The following is a 10898-nucleotide window of genomic DNA, read 5'->3' on the forward strand; positions in this document are numbered from 1 at the left end:
GTGGCGGATAGGGTTAGAGAGTCAGATTTCGGATCGAGTCAGGTCTAACCAGATCGAGTTTCGAGTCAAGTTACTAGGTCTTGACTCGGTTTAAGTTTGGATTGCGCGAAGCCTACTCGGTTCGGACTGACTCACCCATTCGGTTCCGGTCGAGTCGGATCTAAACGAGTCGGACGAGTCGAGTTAGCCGGATCGAGTAATCCGATGCCCACCTCTACCCCTACCTACATGCATACCCAGTCCATCGAGCCGGGTTCAGATATCCATCAGGCCCACCCCGGCGGTTCTCACATAGGATTTATTGGCCACTCAGTGAGGCTCTTTGTGCTCCGTGCGAGTCTTCCGCTTAGAAACTGAACTAGTGGTACATCAACGGCGTGGTCTACCAGATGAACGGTCTGGATTGCACCACCATGCTGTACAAAGGAGACGGCGCGACAGCGGATAGTTTTCCATCCATCTCACTGATCCCCGAACTGATATCTCTCAGTCAAAGTAATCAAAGCCAGTTCCAAAATCTGACTTAGCTGCACCTGCTAAAATGCATGGTGGAGCCTCTTGATTTCAAAGCAAATCAGATGTTCGACGAAATGCCGCACCCAGATTTGTTTCGCACTACATCAAATATTGTTTCTCTTGCACAATCAGGCATGATCGCCACAGCGAGGAGACTGTTCGACGAAATGCCTCAAAGAGATATAATCACTTGGAATGATGCAATGCTTACAAGCTACTCTCGAGTGGGTCTTTCTCAAGAAGCCCTGTCCGTGTTTTCTGACATGAGAATTGCAGGCATGAATCCTGATGCTTTCTCTTTCACCGCAGCCTTGCACGTGTCAGCTGATGCTGGCAGTCTTAGCCGCGGAAGGAAATTCCATGCGCTCGTTGTCAGTTTTGGATTTCAATCTTCTTTGCCCGTTTGCAATTCACTTTATAGATATGTATGAAAAGTGTTCATCTCCTTCCGATGCTCATGGAGTGTTCGACGACATGGGCACACGAAATGAAGTTTCATGGTGCTCTCTCATGTACTCTTATGTGAAAACGGGGCAGTTTGAGAATGCACATCGAGTGTTTGATCAAATGCCCGTTCAAAATCAAGTCCATACAATATATTGATGACAGGCTATAGTCAACATGGAGAAATCGATTCGTGTATGCATTTGTTCAAATTGATGCAAATGGGCAGTTGTGGAGGGCATTTGTGGACATTTGCTAGACTCATGAATGCATACGCTGAGTCATCTGAATTTTCCCTTGGGCGTGTGATCCATGCGTGCATTGTTAAAAGTGGTTGGAGCTCAGCAGCGGAGGTTAATAACTCGATTCTGAGCTTCTACGCTAAACTAGGCTGTCACGAGGATGCTGTTAAGATCTTTAATTTGATCGAGATTAAAACCCAAGTGTCATGGAATGCCATGATAGATGGCCACGTGAAAAATGGAGATGTTCAAGCAGCTCGCATTTTCAGCACGCACCTGAGAACAACATGATTTCTTGGACTGCGATGATTGGAGGGTATGCGAGAAACAGGCATGAAGAACTCGCCCTTAGCTTCTTCGTTAACATGAGAAGGAGCCTTCTCTAACCTGATGATTATACATTCGGTGCCATCCTTCATGCTTGTGCTAACTTAGCAGTCTTGGGACATGGTAAAATGGTCTGTGGTTGTGTAATTCGCTTTGGTCTTCGTTCTTACATGTATGTGGGCAATGGGTTGATTAACATGTATGCCAAGTGTGGAGACATGGAAGGATGTAACCGAGCGTTTGGAGACATTCTATGCAAGGATTTGGTCTCTTGGAATGCCATGCTATTTGGATTCGGGCTACATGGGCGAGTCCACGAAGCATTAAGGCTGTTCGAAGACATGGTGGCATCAGGTGTGGAACCAGATAAGGTGACTTTCATTGGCTTGTTGACAGTGTGTAGCCATCAGGGCTAGTCGAGCTAGGCCGGGTGCTTTTCGAATCAATGGAATCGGTCTATGGACTTGCACATGAGGTGGACCATGTGGCTTGGATGATTGATATGCTGGCTGAGGTGGGTACTTGGAAGAAGCTAGTAAGCTGGTCGAGGATAGTTCGGCAATGCTTGGTGTGAACACTAATTACTACGAGACGTTGCTTGGGGCTTGCAGTGTTCATGGGGATGTAAGGCTTGGGAAGAAGGTGGGGGAGGATCTGATGGCTATGGAGCCATTGAAGGAGATGGGCTATGTTCTGTTATCTAACTTGTATTGTGCTAGTGGGCAGTGGAAAGAAGCTGAGAGGGTGAGGAAGGCAATGTCTGCAAAGGGTGTGAAGAAGGTGCCTGGTTATAGTTGGATTGAAGTAAGAAACAATGTCATGGTATTTGTAGCTGGGGATCTTTCACATCCTATGATGGATGCTATCTATATGATACTAGAATCTCTAGAATCAGAAATGAGAAATCCAACTTTTCATGGTTTTGATGTGGAATTATAATTCTTCCACGTTAAGATGAAAATCAAACTCGTGCTTAGAGAGTATGTCTGGCCGTTGATAGATTGGAATGGCAGAACAAGATTCATGCAGCACTCAAAATGAAAATCAAACTCAAACTTATGCTTAGAGTGTATGTCTGGCCCTTGATAGAGTGGAATGGCAGAACAAGATTCATGCAGCACTCGACTGTTGAGTTGGTTTGTAAACTCAGTCAAGTCATTGCGACTTGCACTGACCTAGGCGAGGAGATTCGAGCACTAGACATCTCCCAAAAGAGCAATATACTTAATCAGTTGACCAAACATGAATTTTGTTCCCAGCTTTTGCCATTTTATGTTTAATAGATATTTACTAATATCCCCTAATATTTTATTTTTTGTTATAAAATACCAGTATGACTCGACCTAGTCTTTTGAGTCAACCAACCTAGCTAGACATCGAGTCGAGTTATTGGGTTATTGAAGTATGACCCAAACATTAAGTAGACTAGGTTGGCTTGGGAAGTCATGCATTCTGACCAAGGTTTTGTTGCACAGCCAAATGCGACCACATCATGCGAACTTTTAATTGTTCTTTCATTATTAGGGTCCATAAATGGATAATGGACCAAAAACCACAATGACTCAGACAATCTTGGCCATATAAAAATGTTGTGAGGTACGAAATGAGGAAGGACAGAAATTTCAATGGCCCATGCTCTCCCCATGTTTAGCACCAGAATCACCAGAGGTCCAATAGTTAGAAACTGATGAATACACAGCCCCACAGCGACACTTTTGCATCATCAAGCCCCCTTGCCGGCCAACACAATCTGCACACCTAAGTCTAATTTTCAGCTTCCATCAATTCGCTTGGAGTATCTGAGTAGATAACCCAAAGAACGAGATGCAGACAAGCACAAGAAAGCAAGCAGAGCAAGCAGACCAACATGAAAATCCGCACACATGGAGTCACATGGCTCAATGCATCCAGCCAACGTTTCTGGTTTCCACCGTTTTGGGACCGACATGTTGGATAAGGGGACATGATTTGAGCTTCTCTGTGGGCCACATGCTTTCCATTAGCATAATTTTGATGGCAGTTGCATGATCGCAATGCAATTGGATTGTTAGTCCAAACGTAGCCTTGGACTGCAATTGCATTGCTTTCAAGTCCAACTAAAAGAGTAACATTATTGCAATTTGAATTATCAAGCCTGAATCCCGTTAGATTGGATACTAATGAAAGTAATCGCAATGCAATTCAGTGATTTCCAAATTAATTTAACTATAGCAAATAAATACAAGAGTGAATCCCAACACAGCCTCAGTAAACCTCAAAATGCAGCATAAGACTGCGACCAATGCTATTTCTAGAGCTAAAAACAAGGTCTTCATGGATTGAGGAGGATTTTGCTTATGACTCTCTTTCTTGATTTTATGATCGTGAGTTAATGGAAATTTTCTGAGTCACAATCGAGTTCGAATTTCCCACTGTTCTTGTGGTATGCTAATGGATTTAGATTACACCCAAAAATGAGTTCAACACATTTTAAGAGCCTATTGGGTTCCACATAAATACTAGTAAAAGAAGGTAAATGAGTAATAATTAGCTCCGGCAAGATTTGATCAGTAAAAAGTCACTAGATTTGCATAGTGTCTTTACTATGTCTACATGGCAAAAAATCTGTGGGCCCCACTATGATGTATGTGTTTTATCCATGTTGTCCATTCATTTTAGGACATGAGCCAAAAAATGATGCATATCCAACGCTCATCTAGACCACACCAAAGGAAGCAGTGGGAATAATGATGCCCATGGTTGAAACTACTATTTTCTGTGGTGTGGTCCACTTGAGCTTTGGATCTTCATCATTTTATGGGCTCATGCCCTTAAATGATCTGAGAAAATGAATGGACGGTGTGGATCTACAAAGTTTTCACTTTTGGGAGGTTACGTTTTGCACAAAATTTAAAATGATATAGACCAATTTTTCAAATAGGTGCCCATCTCATTATTATCTCATTGTTATGCTTCTACTATAGTTTTCCAGTATTTTTACACCAAAACAAACAGGGCTTAACTGTAATTATTGCCTGCCAGGCAGAAAAAAAAGGCATATAATCGAAAATGAAATTCAGTGTCAGTTCTGTAAAAACACTATCTAACCTCCATCAATGCAGAACAAAGATGAACTAAAATCCTAACTAAAAAAGGAAAAATGTTCCTATAAGGTCAACGTTACTGTAAGGTTATTGTGAGGTTAAGCTATGTGGACACTACCATGATATGTTACACATCCACCCCTTCCATCAGATGCATCCCCACATTTTCAGGCCTAAAGCCCAAAGTCCAGTCTGATCATACTTTAAGTGGGCCACACGACAGGAAACAGATGAGGGGACGCCCACCCATTTAAAGCTTCCTAATTGTTATTGAGCCAACATAGATATGGTTCAGGCATCTGACCCATCCATTGTGTGTCTACCTCCTGGATGAGGGGACCAACCAAATTTCATGCTATCCCAAAAATCAGGTGGGCCCATGAAATGATTTTAGATGTTTTATAGATGATTTTGACTGTTCCAGATGGTGTGGTTGACTTGAGTTCCGGATACAACTAATCTTTGGAAAAAAAACCATCACCTAGAGAGAACTCATCAGATGCAAGGTTTAGATGTCTGAAAAAAATAAAAAATAAAAATCATGGTGGCCCCCATAGAGCTCAACCCTACCATAAGGTTGACCTAAAGAACAATTTCTAATAAATATTTAAAAATAAAAGAATTTTTAACCAATAAGGCTTCTTAAGAAGACCACCTATAATTTGGAGAGAGTTGGATAAACTGTGGATCGATCCATACTGCATTGATAAACCGCCGTTTGTTTTCTTCATTAGCATCTTCCATATCGTATTCCATCCGCTCATTCGCAATGCACACTTCTGAATTTCGGTGCGGTATTGTTGTCCCACAAACAGATATCGAAATCCTCCTCTCTCCAAACTTCATCAATAAATCCTTTATGTTCAGTCCGATACATTTACCCAATGCCATATTGCCAAAATGATTCCTCCAAATATAAAAGGGTAGACAACGGCTCGATGAAGATCCATGTTTTACGATCTCATAAATGTCAAACAGTCTGTCTTCAGCACAGTAAGTCCCCACTCTCTTATCCGAATCGAAGTAGTAGAACTCCCCTTCACTGAATACTGCACCCGTAATGGCATTTAAATTACTTTGCTTCTGAGAACAACATATCGTAGTCCACTCATTTTCTCCACGGCGGCACGTGTTTATCTCAAATGTTTTTGGGTCACTGCGACTAACGAGAAAAACCATGCAATCTTCAGATGTAGGGGGTGATGAGAAGGTGGCCACATGATCGGAGATCGGCGAATGTTTGAACTCCGGAAGTTCCACTTTTGTTCGAGAGAAGGGATTGAAGAAGAACAGAGATCCATCATGGTGGATGAGCAACCATCCATGGTTTGAGGCCAGGCAGGATGAGTTTTGTAGCTCTGGGATTTCTATGTTGTAGTAACTTTCAGAGGGCTCATTATACAAGAAGCATTTTGTGGGACTGGTCGGGCTGAAGAACAATATCCAAGGGCGATGGGCTTTGGGTTGATTTTTGGGTGAATAATCGGAAGATGCCGATCGCCATGACTTGCAGACGCCACGAAATGTGAGATACTCGATCAGGGGCAATCGGTCGATGATATGTTCTAAGAGCTCAGTTGGGAGGCTGGCCCAGTCTCTGTAAGTTTCTACATCCTTCATATCCTTACATCCTTCCTGCCCAAGATATAAAACACACTGAGCATAGGCTCACCTTGCCAATCAAGGGATATCTGGCTAGGATCTTTCAAAAAGAGTGAAATTTGGGATATGGTCCATCCACTGAGGGGCCTCCCATCAACAGTTTGACCACCAATCCGTGGTACATGTATAAATTGGCATGATACAAACTGAGTCACTCGCTGATTTAATTGGCCTCTTATTCAAAAAAAAAAAAAAAAAAAAAAAAAAACACCAACAAATTTACAACCCATGCATTATTATTAAATAAGCGGGAAAAGAAAACATTCTCACCTGTTTGACAACTAAGGGAAACTGCGGAGTCTGACGTGCAATCTTTAGCCCTCTCAATGCTTTCATTTCTCTTACATAGGAAATAAGAATCTTTAGCCCTCTCAATGCTTTCATTTCTCTTACATAGGAAATAAGAATCTTTAGGCCTTTCAAAGCTTTCATTTCTCTTACACACAGGAAATAAGAATCTTTAGCCTTTTCAATGCTTTCATTTCTCTTACACAGGAAATAAAATGACTGTAGTTTAATGAATATAAGATTTTCACTCATAAAATAAATAAATGTTTATTTCAAATATCTAATTGTTAAACTAAAGACTTCTTAAATAACTAAATAAGTTGACCACTCAGGTTGACCTGACTCAATAAAATAATAAACCGAGTCATGGTTGGCATATAGGGATGGCAATGGATCAAGTTCGGTCCAAGTTGGAAGTCAGCCCAAGCATAACCCATTTACTAAATGGGCTAGGAATGCTTGTCCAAACACGACCCATTACCATCTGACCCAGCCCATCCTACTTAGAATTCATCTAGCACACCAGATCCAACCTCACCTGCCCCATCTAATTAGGGTCAGGCTCAACTGGCCCAACCTGCCATTATGGTCAGTTTAAGAATGGAATAGGACACTAAGGGTCTGTTTGTTAAATCTGAATTTGGAAGTCTGAATCTGAAATCTGAATCTAAAGTCTGAATCTGAAGTCGAAAACCTAGTATTGGATTTAGAAATACCTGTTTGTTGACTAACGTCTGAAATGTTTGGAATATGTTAATTTGATACATTTGCCCTTATGAAATAACCATGATTGAATACCTACCATTAAAAATCATTTTAGAGATTAATCCTAAAAATGAGGATGATCCAAATCTCATGTGGCCTAGAACTTTCTTGGCCCATTAATGGTCACTCACCACTATTTCCTACGATATGGCCTACTTGATAATTGGATTTGTTTCATTTTTTGTATAATGCCCCAAAATGATTTGAAAAAACGGATTAAATAGGATACATACATCAAGGTGGGCCCCACAGTTAGGGCCAAGGTAGGTGGCATATGGCACAACACACAATCTGCTAAACCCCAGAATCAGACACGGATTAGCTATTATCAGGTTGAGCAGCGAGACTCGCTACTAAAGTGATGTCACCAAGTTTTGTGGGTCCCATCATGATGTATGTGTTGTATCCACACCATTTATCAATTTGGAGAAATCATATTGGGCATGATCCAAAGAATGAGTCAGATCCAAACCTTGAGTGGACATCACCATAGAAAATAATGGGGAGAGTGACACCCACAATTAAAAACATCCAAGGGCCACAAAAGTTTTCTATCAAGCTGATATATTTTTCCCACCTTTCATGCATGTGTTAACACATGAATAGGTGGATCTCAAATAAATATCATGGTAGACCTTAGGAAGGTTTCAACGGTGGACGTCACTCTCCCCACTATTTTCTATGGTGGGGTCCACTCCAGCTTTGGATCTACCTCATTCTTTGGATAATACCCTAAAATGATCTCTCCAAATGGATGGACGGTGTGGATACAACACATACATCATGGTGGGCCCACAGAACTTGGTGACGTCACTTCAGTTGCGAGTCTGCTACTCAACTGGATCCGCTCCCCCCAAATCCGGGTGGGATTGGGTTTTACCCCCACTCGATAAGTGGCATAGCTAGAGATGGACGGTCCTGTCAAATGGCTCTATGGCGCATACCATGATGTATATGTTTTATCCACACTGTCCATTTATTTTTCCATATCAGTTTAGGGAAAAGGACCAAAAACAAGCTAGATCTAAGGCTTAAGTAGGCCACACTACAAGAAACAGTGGGAGTTGGGTGCCTACCATTAAAAATTTCTTGGGGCCACATATGCCTCTGATCAAGCTGATTTTCGTGTTTTCCCTTCATTCAGGTTTGTGTGACCTTATGAAAAGGTTAGATGGCAAATAAACTTCACAATGGACCCTAAGAAGGTTTTAACAGTGGTCATTCCATTCCCACTGCTTTCTATGGTGTGGTCGACTTGAGGATTGGATGTGCCTCATTTTTTGGGATGACTTGAGGATTGGATGTGCCTCATTTTTTGGGATCATGATCTAGGACGATATAGAAAAGTTGATGGACGGTGTTGATCTAACACATAAATCTGGGCCTAGAGAAGTGCCACATGTTAAAAGTTGGGTTATGTTTTACGCAAAGGAGAGAGTGCGGGGCAATTTTGAAATTTAAAAAAAAAAAAAAAAAAAAAGACACGGATCCCATTCTCCATTCACCATTAAGCTAGACCTTCATTGCTAAAAAAATTCAGCCAAAATACATAGAGCGCTTTCGCTGATTGCTTTCCAATTCCACATTATGTCAAAATTTTCAGCGTTACCAAACAGGCCCTAAGGCTATGTACAACCTAGCCCTAATAGCACATAAGCATATACAGTCATATACTATCATTTCGTGTCCGGTATGGGTCAATCCAAGCTGAATATGCTATTTATTTCGCTTGTACCAAACGCTTACCCATCTAGTTGACTAGACCCCGTGCAGACCCAACCCATTTATGAGAGTGGGATGTATGTGTTGTATATCCACGTTTTTATATCTCATTGTATCTCATTTTAAGATGTGTGCCCAAAACTGAAGCAGATCCAAATCTCAGGAGGACCACACCACCAGAAAAACAGTGGTAATTGAATATATACCATTAAAAACTTCCCATGGCCCACCATAATTTTTATTTGCCATCTAACCTGTTGATAAATTCAAACAGACCTAAATGAAAGGAAAACACAAATATCAGCTTCATCCAGAACTTTTGTGATGATAAGTTCAAACAGACCTAAATGAAAGGAAAACACAAATATCAGCTTCATCCAGAACGTTTGTGACCCACAAGATGCTTTTAATGGTAGGGGTTCAATCTGTGGTCTACCTGAAATTTGGATCCGCTTCAGTTTTGGGCAACATCGGGTGAAAAAAGGATGAATGTCATGATATACAACACATACATCAAGGTGGGCCCCACGCTAATGACTGACCGAACTCGGTTATGACGGAATCACTTCCTAAAGGTTGTACAATGCCATTAGTTTGTAAAAGTAGTGCAAGTGGGGCCCACAGCTGATACTGTAAGCCAACTGTAGACAGTCACACACCAAAACTTTCCCAGATTGGAAGAATCATATCCTTCCTTCAATAGGAGATCGGTCAAGATTTTAAAAATAAATAAATAAATAAATAAAAACGGAATAGATTATCCAAACTGACCGATTGACCGGCACATAGCGAATGACTGAAATGAAATAGAGAATGTTGTGGATTCAATTAACAAATGCTAATCAGAGAATCGAAGCTTTGGGAGAATCAGATTTATTTTGGTGCATGCCCATCTACGTGAGTCCCACTAGTTGCACGGTCTAGACATGCGTATGGCTGTCATACTTTACCAGAGTATATCAAATAACTCAGCGTTCATGAGAGAAGAAACTGACCTGATCATGAAGAAGAGCAGACGGAGGTGTGCCGAACGAGGAAGGGAAGATGAGATTGCAGATGGAATGATTTGGGCATTTTATAATTGAAAATTGCTCTAGTGCTATTATATCGTTGTATGATTTATAGTGCTCTACTCCCATTGAAACACATTCCAATCCACATATCTGGACGGGTCATTAGGTCCAACACACGTTTCATGGCCTATCATGCGTACATCACACTGATTATCAAATATTAACCATTTGATCAATGTCCTTTGACATGAACGCTCCTAATCATATATACAAAAAATAAGTCCAATCAACAATTTTACCCATCAATGTTTGATGGACGCGGATTTCTTCCGGAAGCCTTTAGGAGGAAGTTCATGCGCTGAGAACCTAATTGGAGCCACCTTGATGAAATCCACACCGTTCATCCGTTTTGTGAGATCATTTAAGAGAATGAGAACAAAAATGAATCAGATCAAATACTCAAGTGGGCAAAAACGTGAGGATCGAACGTCCAGATTTAAACTATTCGTGTGGCCAAAGAATTTTTAAATCAGGATAATATTTGTTTTCCAGTTCATCCCAGTAGGAACGACGTTATGAACGGTATGGATGGCATGTAAACGTCACTGTTGACCCAGGGAGATTTCAACGGTAGGAATTTCCCTACCCACCTTTTCCTTTAGTGCGGCCCAGTGGACTCTTGGATCCTACGTAATTTTTTCCTATTTCCTAAAATGACCTCACAAAACGGATGAATGGGGTGGATTTCTCACAAACATTACGGTGGGCCCAACCTAGGTTTCCAGCGCGCGTGAACTCCGTGCGAAAGCGTTTCGCAGGAAATCCGCGTCATATTT

The 10898-nt window shown here is 41.4% G+C and overlaps 1 protein-coding gene and 1 pseudogene across 1 annotated transcript; one reads left to right on the forward strand and one right to left on the reverse strand.

Moving 5' to 3' along the window:
• The first annotated feature begins 218 nt into the window (after positions 1-218).
• LOC131225854 (pentatricopeptide repeat-containing protein At2g36980, mitochondrial-like) lies at positions 219-2549 on the forward strand (annotated as a pseudogene).
• A 1912-nt stretch (positions 2550-4461) lies between these two features.
• Positions 4462-10110, reverse strand: LOC131225587 (F-box/kelch-repeat protein At1g57790-like). Its single transcript, XM_058221138.1, has 3 exons — positions 10045-10110; positions 6545-6760; positions 4462-6247 (listed from the first exon to the last, which is right to left on the reverse strand). Exons 2-3 carry the CDS (start codon positions 6704-6706, stop codon positions 5255-5257), a joined length of 1155 nt encoding a protein of 384 aa, XP_058077121.1. The 5' UTR covers positions 6707-6760; positions 10045-10110; the 3' UTR covers positions 4462-5254.
• Positions 10111-10898: the final 788 nt, after the last annotated feature.

The sequence above is a fragment of the Magnolia sinica genome, chromosome 14, assembly GCF_029962835.1.
Source record: "Magnolia sinica isolate HGM2019 chromosome 14, MsV1, whole genome shotgun sequence".
NCBI classification, from domain to species: domain Eukaryota; kingdom Viridiplantae; phylum Streptophyta; class Magnoliopsida; order Magnoliales; family Magnoliaceae; genus Magnolia; species Magnolia sinica.